The sequence below is a fragment of the Cetorhinus maximus genome, chromosome 3, assembly GCF_964194155.1.
Source record: "Cetorhinus maximus chromosome 3, sCetMax3.hap1.1, whole genome shotgun sequence".
NCBI classification, from domain to species: domain Eukaryota; kingdom Metazoa; phylum Chordata; class Chondrichthyes; order Lamniformes; family Cetorhinidae; genus Cetorhinus; species Cetorhinus maximus.
In genome coordinates, this window is record NC_135881.1 from 165,634,360 (window position 1) to 165,649,802 (window position 15,443).

Here is a 15,443-nt window from a genome sequence, read left to right on the forward strand (position 1 = left end):
GAGGTGCAAGATACTCACACCTCTAGGTGAGAGAGGGGGGGACGCTGAGAGATAGAGGCAGAAAATCTCTATTGTTCACCACACAGGATGAGGGATAGAGCTCATGCGCACATTGAAGAGACCAAGTTCATGAAGGGTTAAATAAAGCTTCGCTTGGCTTTGGCTAGAGAGAAGAATCTCCAATTCTTCCCTCACTATGAAAGTCTGTTCTGGGATTAGTAGTTACCTAGCTGGAAAAGGGAAGGTAAAGGAAGCAAACCCTTGAGAGCTAAAAGTCACCTTGGACTGGTTCCTGGGGTGCCCATTCAAGGGACAAGAGTGAAGTATAACCGGTGGAGGAGATCCTTTCGTTGTTTTAAAAGTTAATGGGAAACTTTTCTGTAGTTGAGAGTATAAGTTGCCTATTGAAGTGTTTAGGCATTGTTAAGTCATGAAATTTAGAAAACCTTTTGTGTGATCCTTCCAATCAGTCACAGCAAATTTGAATACCTTTCAAAAAGTTACATATCTCTATAGGGATCGTAACAAAAGTAATGTACAAATATATATTCTGCATAATTACATTGTTGATATAAAATTACTGTTACACATACCTCTAAGGCAAAGAAAAGTAAGGAAATCTTCTGTTTTAGGCTTTCTTTTTGAGAGATCAATGATCTGTGTGGCAGGTGGTGGCAAGACTGGATCCACCATCTTGACTGGGGTTGTGCTGGGGGAGTTGGGCTGTGACTGGGCAAATTTCCTTTGTGCTTGCAGTCTCGGCCTGGAATAAAAGACACAAAAGATTGACTTAAGAACATTTTCCAAATATCAAATGTTTTAAATAGTACAAATCATACAGGAATATTACGACTATAAATGTTTCGTTTTGTGCTCTGCCAAAAATAGTCTTAAATTGGGGTACACTATATAATTAACAGAAGTCAGTCCATAGAGTTACCACAACAAATGCACCAGAACCCACTAGGAATCTGCATTAGCACCCAGTGCAATGTCAACCCCTAAGCCTGGTCTTGCATTGTGGCATCAAATTAAAATTGCTGACCAGCCACAATTGTGGCTACTATGGTGACACTACTTTAGCCACATACACTAATTTTAGCATAAGCACATTACATGCAAACATAGGGCAGAATTTTCCCCCGGTCAGGGAGGGGGGGGGAGAGAAAAGAGTTCAGGAGCGGGTGCGCCTCCGATCAGCGACCCCAATCGGGGGTGCACCGTCATTTTACATGGACGGGCCAATTAAGGCCCGCCCAGCGTGACATCCGCCAGGAAGCGCTATGCGCTCCTTGTGCACGCGGTGGGGGGATATATTCCCTTAGCTGAGAGTGCTGCCTCGGAGATCGGCGCCAAATTCAAAAATGTTAAAAATATAAAAATAAATTTCCCTGACATGTCCCCTCATGTGACACACTCACATGAGTTGGGACATGTCCATCACTTTTAGTTGAACTTTGATTAAATTTTTAAAACCCTACATGAAACCTCATCCCGCCCATGAGTGAGGTTTCATGTTTTCTCTGAAGCCTGCCAGGGCTCCCAGGTTGGACAGGCAGGTCCTTTAACTGTGGGTTGACGTCGGGAGTTCCGCCTGCGGGTCCCCCCCCACCCCCCCGCACGCCGACCAGGAAATCCTGCCCATACACTCAATGTAAATGTACTTCACATGTACCAACATTTACTTACCAAAGGTCAAAAACTATTTGCATACTTTTTTGTTTTATCATTTTACCAATGAACTTGAATGTTAAAGTATACCTGCCATGTGAGTACAAGTGCTAAGATCACATTCTCAAAAACTGCATCATTGCTCATTTATTTACTAGGCAGAGGTGCAATTAATGTACTGGACAATGCCGGTACAATTCGGCTAGATGCAAAGTGCCTTCCACTCTGCCCCAGTGGAAAGACAGTTCTTGGCTTTAGGCCCATGTCCACCAAGAACTGAGATTGACCAAAACCATTCAACATAGGACCCATCCAGAGAGATTACTCTCACCCCATCAATCTGAGTCACATTTCAACCCAGGTCTTCAAGGTAGATGAAAATAAACTTCAATCTCTACTGCTTCATCAAATCAAAGTGTCTGCCTGTTGGAAGGACAATACGTAATCGTGATAAAAAGTTAGGAAAATTGTATCTTTGAGCAGCTAGTTTATTTTTAGGTAAAAGCTAAACCTCTATACATAATTAAAGCGTACCATTCATAGGAAGAGGCTACAAAGGGGGAGAACTAAATTAGCACAGCACTGCCCTTTTTGAGAGCTTCATACCTTTGTACCTTTATTTTCTCTCACTCAGCTGTTACGTTTAGCTAAACCACACCTGTAGTACTTTGGCAGAAGTAACCAAGTGATTACAGAAACAATATAAAAATGAGATTCAAATCTACAATTATAAGGAGCACCAGAGAGGACATTAATGGGTAGGCTATTTAGCAGTCTTGTGCAATGGTCGAACTTCTCTCAAAAAATGAAAATGAAGGACGTAATCTATCACCCTTTTAACGTTCAGCCTCTACATTGAATCAAAACGTTGGTTAATAGTACAAAACGTATGAATGGGCCTATAAAGAACCAAACATTTAGACTTATTTGCAGCCTTACCATACTGTCCTGGGCAAATACACGACGTATAGAAGTTACTCCAAACTGCCTCTTCCAGTAAGCAGCAAGAAAATATAATTTACATAGAGACCTGTGAAGCAGCTAAATGAGTTTCCTCTTAAGTGGTTCCCACCCTGTCATCTAACTAAAATGGTAATGCAAAGGTATAATTTATTTTAGTGTTGCTTTTAGGATAGCAAGTCATAATTGTAATAATTGTGCATTTTGGAAGATTAGTCTTTTTCATATAATTAGTCTTTTCCATCCAAAGATAATTCATTGGCAGTCAAATACTTAATTCAGTACTAGAATCAAGGAATGCTGAATTACCATCTCAGAGCATCACAGCACAGCAAAAAACCTACTGGCTGCAATCATCTGAGGTGGGCTACAAGCTGAATTCACAATATTAAGTCTGAACTATTTTTCTCCAAAAGGAAATGGCTATAGTTCATGAATATGATTTCTGTGACTACTTCATGGATTATGTGCTAAGCACAAGGACACATAGGTTTCCCTCAGTGGCCTAGTGTGTAAATCACTTCTCAGAACAGTATCAACCAAAGACCAAAAAATCCTAGATTTTATTCCTGTTCTATGCCAAGTTTGATAGAAAAAAAATAAGTCCCATGCATGAACAGTTTCTTCGGTGAGATACTGGATGGTTGCCATAGTCTGTGGTACCATATTCCAGCAAGGGCTAAGATGGATAAGAGGACAAAGCAGAGGGCATTGAGAGAAAGGGGAAATGCAGGTGTTTCTTTTGGGGGAAGGGGAGATGGGATACATGAAGAGGCACTTACTCCAGCATCTTCTGATCAATGAGTCAATTACTGCACACATTAGGTAGGAATGTTCATCAGTATACCATTTAAGACCCCCACTGCAATATTATGTAGCCCATTTTAAACCAAGCAGGCACCAAGATGTTATTGGGTGGTCAGTGTGAGTGAATATTATTTTTACCATGCTGAAAATAACTATAGCTTTTATATTCTCCTTAGAGACAGAGATTGTCAAATCAGGAAGTGTGTTTGCCCACATTAAGAAAAACATAGGAAGTTCATAACAGTCAATGCGAGATGATTCACAAGTCTGACAACACTTGTGTTCAGCCTCCTGTGAGCCTCATCACAGCTACAAAAGAGTGCAGAAAATATAATAGTCCCTGTCAACAGAGTCTGAATTTCTGTAAATCTTGTAATAATAAATATCACTAGTTTCATTGTCATTTCCAAATGAATGAAGAACAGAAATTACTCATGTCCACTTAACATGATGTACATTGACAAACTGATAATCGAGTTAATGGCAGGATAAAGAGTAGAAACCAACTGCATTTTCCCTTTTAATGCAATGTTGTATGGTGCTCTCCAGGGCATGGCACTAATTCAATTAATGACTTACAATGGTGTAGTATACAGTAACTATATCAAGGGATTTCATCAAGGTAACAAAGAATAGATTTCAGCATCAGTTCACGCCCAATCTGTATCATGGCAACATGTTTGTAAGCAGAAGGCTTCTCATATGGCCAATGACAATTTTTTGTCACACTTTTAACATGCATTTCCTCACCACTCTTTTTTAGGGGTCAAGGATTATACTGATTAATGATAACTCCCAGATGAAGTGAAGTATCGATTTAAATTAACCAAAATATGAAAATGATAGACTATAGGAGACCAGGATTCTGACAGCACACTTGCTTGATTTGCGAGGTTGTAAATTCAAGTCTCAATCCAGGACTGAGCAGATAACCCAGACCGACACTCCAGTGCAGTATGTGTGTGTTGCTTTGTTGGTAGTGCAGTGTTTCAGCTGGGTGTTATACCAAAAGATCCCATGACACTAACTGAAGCCAGTAGGGAGCTCTCCCAGTATCCAAGCCCAAATTTCTCCATCAACAACCATCACTAAAAATAAGTTTTATGGTCACTTAGCTTTTGTACTGCTTTGTGGAACCTCGTTGTTACAAACTGGTAGCTATGTTTGCCCATATAACAGTAACTACATTTGAAAAGGTAATTTATCGATTGTGAAAACCTTTGGGATGTACCAAGGACATGATAGGCTGCTGCATACATGCGAGTTCTTCCTTTTTCCTTCTATTTGATACTCATAGTATACTCATACTCAAGTGTCCCTGATTCTAAAGGCTTTGATACTCATATTCAAATTAGCAAATCGTGGTATGTACTTTGAGATTGTTACTATATGCTCAGTTTTATTCAACCGGAAGACATTGGTAATTCAGGCTCACATCGCATATTCAAAATCTCTGGCTTTGTCACTCAAAATAACTGAAATTTCACCAAAAATCCCAGATAATTAAACTACAGCTTTTTCTTGTAAACCAAATCTTTCACATATGGAAAACAAATCACCATCAATAACACCAAATTATATGGGGGTGCTTTAATTGTGTTCCCTGCAAGAGGATTACATTAGAGGATGCACTACATTTTGTACATATGCAGATTACATGGGTAGAAACCATATAAAAATGTGTACGTTTTAATTAAATACTACAATGAAATTCCTCAGGATTTTGATGAAATCATGCTATTTTTAGTTACATGGAACATTTATCCATATAAATGTATATTCCCAGATAAAGATACACGTGTTTTTATAATTGAGCATAACTCCAGCACCAACCACATTCAACATGCAAATTGTAAAGGGTATACCTGTCATAAAATAACCCATTACTTTCATTGGTTTGTACTGTTCATCTGCTTTTTCCAAGTTTAATGCAAAGAATTCCAGTAAAGGAATCAGTTATTCAGCAACCAGTCTATGATTCAGTCCATTAAGTCTGTGCTTGTGCTTTTCTGCCATGAGCAACCCAGTATATAGTCCCAATGCCCATCCAATATTCCTCTTTTACAAGCAACTTTTAGAAATAATTATTCCATGTTTTGAAGAATATATTTGGTAGCAGAGAATACTGCATTCCAATCTCACACTGCAGCAATTTTTCCAGGCCTCCTCTATTTCATTGTGGTGATCCTAAATTTATGCTCTCTCATTATCATCTCACCAATCAGTGGAAATAACCCATTGCTATTTACCTCATCATAACCCTTCCTAAGCCTGATGATCGTTGTCTCAGTTGTAGTGAGAAAAACCCCAACATCTTAAGCCTCCCTCCCCAAGTATAACCTATAGTTATACTTAACAATTTCATTCAGCTAAAAGGGGTCAGGGAGGAGTTGCCCATATTTCTTTTTCACCAAAATTGGCCTGAATTTTTGTCTCTCTCTCAAGAGATCACGTGGTTTAGGGTGGGGGTAGAGTATTCATCACAAAGACTTTGAAGCCAATCACACTGGGCTTTTTTTCAAACTGCTGATAATTCCAAACTTGGTAGGTGTGGCTGACAGTGAGGATGATACCAATCAACTGCAACAGGACATAGATAGGAATAGGCAGCAACTGGCAGCTGGAATTTAATACAGTGAAGTCTGAGCTGATGCACTTTGGCAGAAGGAATAGGGAACAGCAGGGCTCCGGGCTAGGGCGGCAGGGCCCAGGGCGGTGAGTACAGGTCGTGATCACTGAAGTGAGAGGGGAAAAGAAAATCAAATGTGACATCATTGGAAAGGCATGAGTTAATTGGCTGCCAAGTGTTTCCCTTTCTCCAAAGTTAGGGACTTAGACTAAAGGAGCTGAGAAACTAAATTCAGTTCTGAATAATGATGAAAGTGATGGCTCATCTGGGGAATGGAACCAGAGCCAAGTCCATGGCACTACAAAGTGACTCAGCTCTGCCAGGGACACTAAGACTACTGAAAAAGCAATAGTGATAGGAGATCCAATAGTTCAAGGAACAGACAGGTGTTTCTGTGGTCACAAATCTGAAACCAGGACGGAAACCAGGTAGGAAATTAGCAGCAGGACTTCAAAAGTAGTAATCCCCAGGTTACTTCCAGTACCACATGCAAGTATAGAAGTAAGAGGATAGGAGGTGGTGTGGCTAGAGAGATGTTTGCGGAGGGAGGGCTTTAGATTTTTGGGACATTGGGATCAATACTGGGGAAATGGGGCCTGTACAGGCCAGATGGGTTGCACCTAAACAAGAGCAGGGACCAATTTCCTTGTAGGGCAGTTTGCTGGTGCCACGGGGTAAGGTGGGGGGGGGGGGAGCAGGTTTAAGCCAACTTAGCAGGGGTGTGGGAACCAGGAGGCAATATTACAGGGGAATACCAAGAAGCAAAAGAGTATTGGGAGGCACAGATAGTACTAGAGTAGAAAATAGTAATGTATTAGATGGAATGAGGACAAAAAAGCTGGAAAAACTAGGTCAGGCAGCATCTGGGGAGAGAAACAGAGTCAACATTTCAGGTCAATAGCCTTTCATCAGAACTTTGAGTTCCCTCATCATGGGTTCTGATGCAAGGTCATCAAACTGAAATGTTAACTCTTTCTCTCCACAGATGCTGCCTGACCTGAGATTTTCCAGCTATTTTTGTTCTTATTTGATTTCCAGCATCGTAGTATTTTGCTTTTGTATCAAGATATTAGGTGGGTTCAGCATGTGGGAGAAAGTAATGAAGTCAAAATTAGGGTTACAGTGCTTGTATGTGAATGCAGCTAACTCTTCTATAGGCATATAAATAGTAAAAGGGGCTAAAGAGGAATGGGGCTGATTAGAAAACTGAAAGAGGATTTATGCAGGGGGCATGGATGAGGTATTAAAATTAATCCTTTGCCTCCATCTTCAAGGAAGATACTGCCCAGGTCATAGTGAAAGAGAAAGTAGCTCAGACACTTGAAGGGTTTAAAATTGAAGAAGTAGAGGTATTGGACAGGCTGTCTGTACTTTAAAGTTGATATGGCACCATGACTGGATGGGGTGCATTCAAGAACATTGAAAGAAATGAGAATGGAAATTGCTGAGGCACTAGTTATAATCTTCCAATCTTCCTTTGACTTAGGGATGGTGCCAGAGGATTAGAGAATTGCAAATGCTACACTCTGGATCCAAAAAGGATGTAAACCCAGCAACTACAGACCAGTCAGTTTAACCTCAGTGGTGGGAAGCTCTTAGAAATAATAAGTTATGACAAAATGAATAGTCACTTGGACTAATACAGATTGGTTAAGGAAAGCCAGCGTAGATGTGTTACAGACAAATTATGTTTAACTGACCTGCTTGAGTTTTTTGATGAGGTAATAGAGGGGGTTGATGAGGGTAATACAGTTGATGTGGTGTACATCAAAAAGGCATTTGATAAGGTGTCACACAACAAACTTGAGTGCAAAGTTAGAGCTCATGGAATAAAAAGCACAGTAGCAACATGGATACGAAATTTGCCAAGTGACAGCAAATAGTGGTTCAATAGAGAATAGTGGTGAACAGCTGTTTTTTGGACTGGAGGAAGGTTTAGAACATAAAAAATAGGAACAGGCGTAGGCCATTCGGCCCCTCAAGCCTGCTCCGCCCTGAATAAGATCATGGCTGATCTTTTTGTGTTTCGATTTCCACATTCCCATCTAACCCCCATAACCTTTGGTTCCCTTGCCTAACAAGAATCTATCTACCTCTGCCTTAAAAATATTCAAAGACCCCGCCTCCACCACCTTCTGAGGCAGAGAATTCCAAAGTCGCACAACCCTCAGAGAAAAAATTTCTCCTCATCTCTGTCCTAAAAGGGCGACCCCTAATTTTAAAACAGCGCCCCCTATTTCTGGACTCACCGACAAGGGGAAACATCCTTTCGAAGTCCACCTGGTCAAGGCAATTCAGGATCTTGTATGCTTCAGTCAAATCACCCCTCACTCTTCTAAACTCCAGTGGAAACAAGCCCAGTCTGTCTAACCTTTCCTCATAAGACAACCGACTCATTCCAGGTATCAATCTAGTAAACCTCCTTTGAACCGCCTCCAATGCATTTACATCCTTCCTTAAATAAGGAGACCAAAGCTGCACTAAGTATTCAAGGTGCAGTCTCACCAATGCCTTGTATAACTGAAGCAGATCATTACTTTTATGTTCAATGCTTCTTGTAATAAGGGATAGCATTCCATTAGCCTTCTTAATTACTTGCTGTACCTGCATACTAACTTTTTGTGACTCATGTACTAGAACAGCTAGGTCTCTCTGCACCTCAGAATTATGCAGCCGTTCTCCATTTAAGTAATACTCTGCCTTTTTGTTCTTCCTGCCAAAGTGAACAACTTCACATTTTCCCACATTAAACTCCATTTGCAAGATCTTTGGCCACTCACTCAACCTATCTATAATCCATCTGCTGCAACCTCATGTCCGCTTCACAACATACTTTCCTACCTATCTTTGTCTCATCTGCAAATTTAGCTACCATGTCTTCACTCCACTCATCTAAGTCATTGATGTAAATCTTAAAAAGTAGAGGGCCCAGAAAAGACCCCTATGGGATGCCACTCGTCACATACTGCCAATCTGAAAAAGAACCATTTATGCATACTCTCTGCTTTCTGCCAGCCAGCCAATCTTCTATCCATGCTAATATGTTACCCGCTACACCATGCATTTTTATTTTCTGTAATAATCTTTGATGTGACACCTTGTCGAATACCACCTGGAAATCCAACTACAATACGTTCTCAGGCTCCCCTTTATCCACTGCACATGTTGCTCCTTCAAAAAACAGTAAATTGGTTAAACATGATTTTCCTTTCACAAAACCGTGCTGACTCTTCCTGATTGCCTTGAGCTCTTCTAAGTGCCCAACTATAGCCTCCTTAATGATCAATTCTAATAACTTCACCATGACAGACGTCAAGCTAACTGACCTATAGTTTCCTGCCTCCCTCCCTTCTTGAATAGAGGGGTTATATTTGCTACTTTCCAGTCTGATGGAACCTTTCCAGAATCTAGCGAATTTTGGAAAATTAACACCAGTGCATCAGCTACCTCATTAGCCACTTCTTTTAAGACCCGAGGATGTAGTCCATCAGGACCTGGAGACTTGCCAGCCTGCAGCTCCTTCAATTTGCTCAATACCATTTCCCTAGTGATTTTAATTTCACCAAGTTCCTTTTTCCTGTTCGCCTCCTGATTTGCAGCTATTACTGGAATGTTTATTGTATCCTCCATAGTGAGCATAGAAGCAAAATATTTGTTCATCTCTTCTGCCATTTCCTTATTACCTACTATTAAGTCCCCACTGACACTCTCTAGGAGGACCAACACTCACTTTACTTACTCTTTTCCTTTTTAAGTACCTGTAGAAACTGTTGCTATCCGTTTTCACATTTCTAGCTAGCTTCCTCTCATATTCTAATTTCTTTCTCATGATTAACCTTTCAGTCATTCTCTGCCATTCTTTATATTCTGTCCAATCATCTGTCCTGCCACTTATCTTTGTGGAGTTGTATGCTTTTTTCCTTAAGTTTGATGCTTTCATTAACTTCTTTAGTAAACCATGGATGTTGGGTCCTCCCCTTAGAATTTTTCTTTATAGTAGAAACGTTCTTATTCTGAATACTCTGAAATATCCCCTTTAATTTCTGCCACTGCTTCTCTATTGCTCTATCATCTAGCCTAGTTTCTCCAGTTATTTTTAGCTAGCTCAGCTTTCATCCCCACACAATTACCTTTATTTAAGTTGAAGATACTAGTCTGCGACCCACTCTTCTCCCTTTCAAACTGGATGTAAAATTCAATCATACTTTGGTTGCTGCTACCTAGGGGTGCATTTACTCTGAGGTTATTAATTAATCCTGTCACATTACACAATACCAAGTCTAATATAACCTATTCTTCTGGTTGGTTCCAGAACATGCTGCTCTAAGAAACTATCTCAAAAGCATTCTAAGAGCTCCTCATCCAGGCTACTACTGCCAATCTGATTTTTCCAGTTTATGTGTAGATTAAAATCACCCATGATTATTGCAGCCCCTTCATCACAAGCACACAATATTTTCTCTTGAATACTTTATCCTACACGGTGGATACTGTTAGGAGGCCTGTAGGCCACTCCCACTAATGACTTTTTCCCCTACTATTCCTCATCTTCACCCAAACTGATTCTACATCCTGATCTCTTGAACCAAGGTCATCTCTAACTATTGCACCAATGTCTTCTTTGATTAACAGTGCTACCCCTCCACCTTTACCTAGCTTCCTATTCTTCTTGAATGTCATGTACCCCTCAATATTAAGGACCCAACCTTTGTCACCCTGCAGCCACGTCTCCTTAATTGCCATCAGATCATATTTATTTACTTCAATGTGGGCCATCAATTCATTTATTTTGTCATGAGTGCACTCAGATAGAGAGCCTTCAAGTTTTGTCTTTTTGTTACCTTTGTAACATTTAGTCTTGACTGTTGATGTATTCTTAGGCTTTTTCTCTCTGTACCTTCCTGCCATTCTCTGATCTTCATTTCTCATATTACTATTTTGCTCTCCTGTCTTGACTCTACACCTACCTCTACCCAAGGGTTGGTGTTAGGACCTCTGCTGCTCTTGATATATAGTAATAACCTAGACCTTGGTGTACAGGGTGCAATTTCAAAATTTGCATATGATACAAAACTTGGAAGCAGTGTGAACCATGAGGAGGATGGTATAGAACTTCAAAAAGGACATAGACAGGTTGGTAGAATGGGCAGGAAAATGGCAGGTGAAATATATTGCAGAAGTGTAAAATGAGTCCTTTTTGCAGGAAGAATGCAGAGACACAAAATAAATTAAAGGGTGCAATAATAAAGGGGTTGCAGGAGCAGCAGGACATGGATGTAAATGTGAAAACATCATTGAAGATGGCAGGGCAAGTTGAAAGCATGGTTAAATCATACAGCATCCTGGGCTTTATCAATAGGGGCATAGAGTATGAAAGCAAGGAAGTTATATTTGCATAAAACACTGGTTCAGCCACAACTGGAGTTCTGCGCCCAGTTCTGGGCACCACATTTTAGGAAGGATGTGAAGGCATTAGAGGGGTCACAGAAAAGATTCACAAGAACAATTACAGGAATGGAGGAACTTCAGTTATGAAGATAGATTGGAGAAGTTGGGAATGTTCTCCTTGGGGAAGAGAAGGCCGAAAGCAGATTTGATAGAGGTATATAAAATCATGAGGGGTCTGGACAGAGTGGAAAACTGTTCCCATTGGTGTTCCCAGAGGGCTCAATTCAAGGCGATTGTTAAAAGAACCAATAGCCACATGAGGAAATACTTTTTCATGCAGGTTGTTAGGATCTGGAATGCACTGCCTGAGAATGTGGTGGTGGCAAGGTCAACAGAGGCTTTCAAAAGGGAATCGAATCTTTATCTGAAAAAGAAAAAAAGTTGCTGGGCTATGGGTAAAAGGCTGGGGAGCACTAAGATAATTGCTCCTTCAAAGGCAGTCAGCATAGACACGAACAGCGGCCTCCTGTGCTGTAACCATTCTATGAAGTTATGCTGTTATAACTAAAAGATTGCATCCAATTCTGGCCACTACACTTTACAAAGGATGCGAGGATCCTTGAGAGGGTGCAGGGAAGCTTTACCAAAATGGTTCCAGGGATGATTTGATAGAGGTGTACAAAGATTATGGCAGGTTTAAATAAAGCAGACAAAGAAAAGTTGTTCCCATACAAGGACTAGGGGACACAGATTAAATATTTTAGGCAAGAGATTAGGCGGCGGAGCGGTGGGAGAGTGAGGAAGAACATTTTTAAGCAGCGAGTGGTAATGACCTGGAACTCTCTGCCTATGATGTTGGTGGAAATGGAGACAATGAATGATTTCAAAAGGAAATTAGATGGGCATTTGAGCAAAATAAACTTGCAGTGGGTGCGGGGATACAGCAGTGGGTACGGGGATACAGCAGTGGGATGAGACTGATTGGATTGCTCTACAGAGAGCCGGTATGGGCTCAATGGCCTCCTCCTGTTCTATAATGACTATGCCTCAAAGATGTCCACGGAGAGATTACACCTACATGCCCAACCTCCTGAGAAACCAACAAAGTCTTCTTGGATCTTTGGGTTTCAATGAGAAAGACAGCAAGTGTACAAACCATTACACACAATATCAGCAGGACACCGACACTATCCTCCAATGCCATGGAGAAAAAGTAAAATCTCTCCATGTCTCACTTGCTTAGCGAGTTATTGAATATAAAATATCTACACCCTTTCCCCTCTTATAACCTTCAGCACATCGCCCCAGTATTCTCGCTGGAAGACTGGTTTTGATGCCAAAATCTGGATAAATTAATTCATGTTTGCTCCAAGTTTGCAAAAGATAACACACAGCCTTTGCAAAAACAATTTTTTTGCTGAGCGCCGTACCTAAATTGTTTCTTGATCAAAGAATCATAGAATGATATAGCATAGACAAAGGCCAATCGGCCCATCTTGCCTATGCCAGCCTTTTTGAAAGCTATTCAATTAATCCCAGTTCCCTGTCCTTCCCCTTAGGTCCTGCAAATCTTGCCCCTTCATGTATTTATCCAATCCCTTTTGGAAGTTATTATTGAATCTGCTTTACCAGTGCATTCGGGCAGTGAATTTCAGGTCAGAACAATTGTTTTAAACATCAAAAAAAACCTAAAAATTGATTCAGACACATAAATCCAGAATGTAGGCCATTTGAGAGGAACTGTTTGGGTTTAATGATTTCTCTTCCCGTGGTCTTGTAGTCTTTGCAATTACTTCCTACACACTTAAAGCAGTGAGAGATGCTGACATTAACAGTTCATTTGTATTTACAGAATGACAATTTGCTGTAGCCAGAGGTAGTGTGTTAGGGTTGGATTTGATTAATACATACCAATATAATCAACAGTCCATCTCGACAAAAAATGGAGAATATTACTAATAATGGAACACCATTGAGCAGTAGGACAAACCTAAATCCAAAAAAGGTAGGGCTATATGTAAAATAAAAGGATAAGTAAGTCCATGCTGTTAAAAGAACCATGAATAACAAATCATTACTAATTTAATAAGTTGGAGTTGTGATCACTCAGAGCCATAAACACACACAGACAAAAATGAAAATCTGCATTGTAGCCAACAGGGTAGCCCTTTGAGTGTTACAGGTAGCTAGATCTCTCTCAAGTGTTCTAATTTAAGTGTAGTGTGAAATACTTTATGCAGTTGTTGGTTTTGGAAAAACAAGGGCACCATCATAGTGCACAGCACACATCCACTCTAATGGATTGTTCAGAGACACCAGCTACACGAGTCACAATGCAATTTACTTCAAATCAGAGCCTTTTTAAATCCAGGCTTCACAGGACACAATCAAAACTAGTTGCAAGAAAATAATAAAATGGTCATTAATTCTCACAAGGGGAAAATGGATTAAAGGTTCTCTGCTTTTTCTGAATTGGGTGGTTAAGAAAGGGATGCTTTAAAAAGAACGTCTCCCTCCACAAACATATCAGATCGGCACTGCAACAATCCTCCTGATCCAGTGAATGCGCAGATAAGAGCCAAAAAGATTTCTCTGCTTTAACTAATTGACACATTTTGTAACACAAGATATCAAAGCTGGAGGCTTAGCTTCTTCTCAACATCACCCACCATCCCTCAGTGACTGGACTTAAGATATGGGCAGGCACCAAGAGTTGTTTGAAATCTCAAAAATATTCGCTCTCAGCATTCCAACAGGTTTAGTTTGCAGGTAAGGCTGGTTTCCACACAAGAGGAGTCCACTTTTAAATAAAACAGGGTTATACTGTGCAGATTCCTCCCAGGCATTGATTACCTACTGCTGAAGCCTTGATGGTGTCAGTTGTGGTTCATTGATAGCATTCTCACCTCTGAGCCAACAGGTTGTGTTCAAGACCCAATCTTGAGATTTGGACACCAATTATAGGCTGACACTCAGTACTGTACTCAGAGTGCTGCATTGTCAGAGATGCCATCCTTTGGCTGAAATGTCAAACCAAGTCCCGGACTGTCCTGTCAGGTGGATGTAAAATTTTCCATGGCACTATTTTAAGAACAAGAAAGTTCTCCCAGGGTACCAGCCAATATTTATCCCTCAAGCAACATAACTAAAAACAGATTATCTGGTCATCACCACATTGCTATTTGTGAGAATACACTATACACAAATTGGTTGCCAAATTACAGTTATTATATTACAGTGACTACATTTCAAAATACTCAATTGACTGTAAAGCATCTAGAACATCCTGCGGTTGTGAATGGAACTAAATAATGCAACTTCTTTCATTTCAGTTTCTTAACTTCCTTCTGGGCGCCACACTTAGGAAGGATGTGAAGGTATTGGAGAGAGTGCAGAAAAGATTCACAAGAATGAAGTTCCTCATCTCTGGAACCAATAATGAAGATAGATTGGCGAAGTTAAGACTATTTTCCCTGGAAAAAAAGGTGGCCTGGAGATTTGCTAGAAGCATTCAAAATCATGAGGGGTCTAGACAGAGTAGATAGGGAGAAACTGTTCCCACTTGTGAAAGGATCAAGAAGGAGAGGGCACAGATTTAAAGTAATTGGAAAAAGAAGGAAAAGCAATGAGGAAAAACTTTCATCAGTGAGTGGTTAAGGTCCGGAATGCACTGCCTGAGAGTATAATGGAGGCAGGTTCCATCAAAGCATCCAAAAGGGAATTAGGTTGTTATCTGAAAAGGAAGAATATCAGAGGTGACAGAGAAAGGCAGGAGAATGGCACTAAGTAAATTGCTCATTTGGAGAGCCAGTGCAGACAAGATGGGCCGAATGGCCTCCTTCTGCACTGTAACAATTCTGTGATTCTACCAAGGCCTCAATGAAGCTTGAGCTGCTCGTTTGTCAAAGTAAGATCTTACAGTTCAGGGTGATGCCAACAAAATTGAGACCTTATGTGCAGAAGGCATTCAGAACAGGAATTTCTGGAA

The 15,443-nt window shown here is 40.5% G+C and overlaps 1 protein-coding gene across 5 annotated transcripts in view; it reads right to left on the reverse strand.

Annotated features, from left to right (window-relative positions):
• The window catches only part of jarid2b (jumonji and AT-rich interaction domain containing 2b), a 409,246-nt gene that overhangs the window by 130,054 nt on the left and 263,749 nt on the right, over nucleotides 1-15,443 (reverse strand). For all 5 annotated transcript variants that reach the window (XM_078539218.1, XM_078539220.1, XM_078539219.1 and 2 more), the window contains one exon: nucleotides 594-763. In XM_078539218.1, the coding sequence (XP_078395344.1) occupies nucleotides 594-763 (170 nt within the window). The remainder of the gene's footprint in view (nucleotides 1-593; nucleotides 764-15,443) is intronic.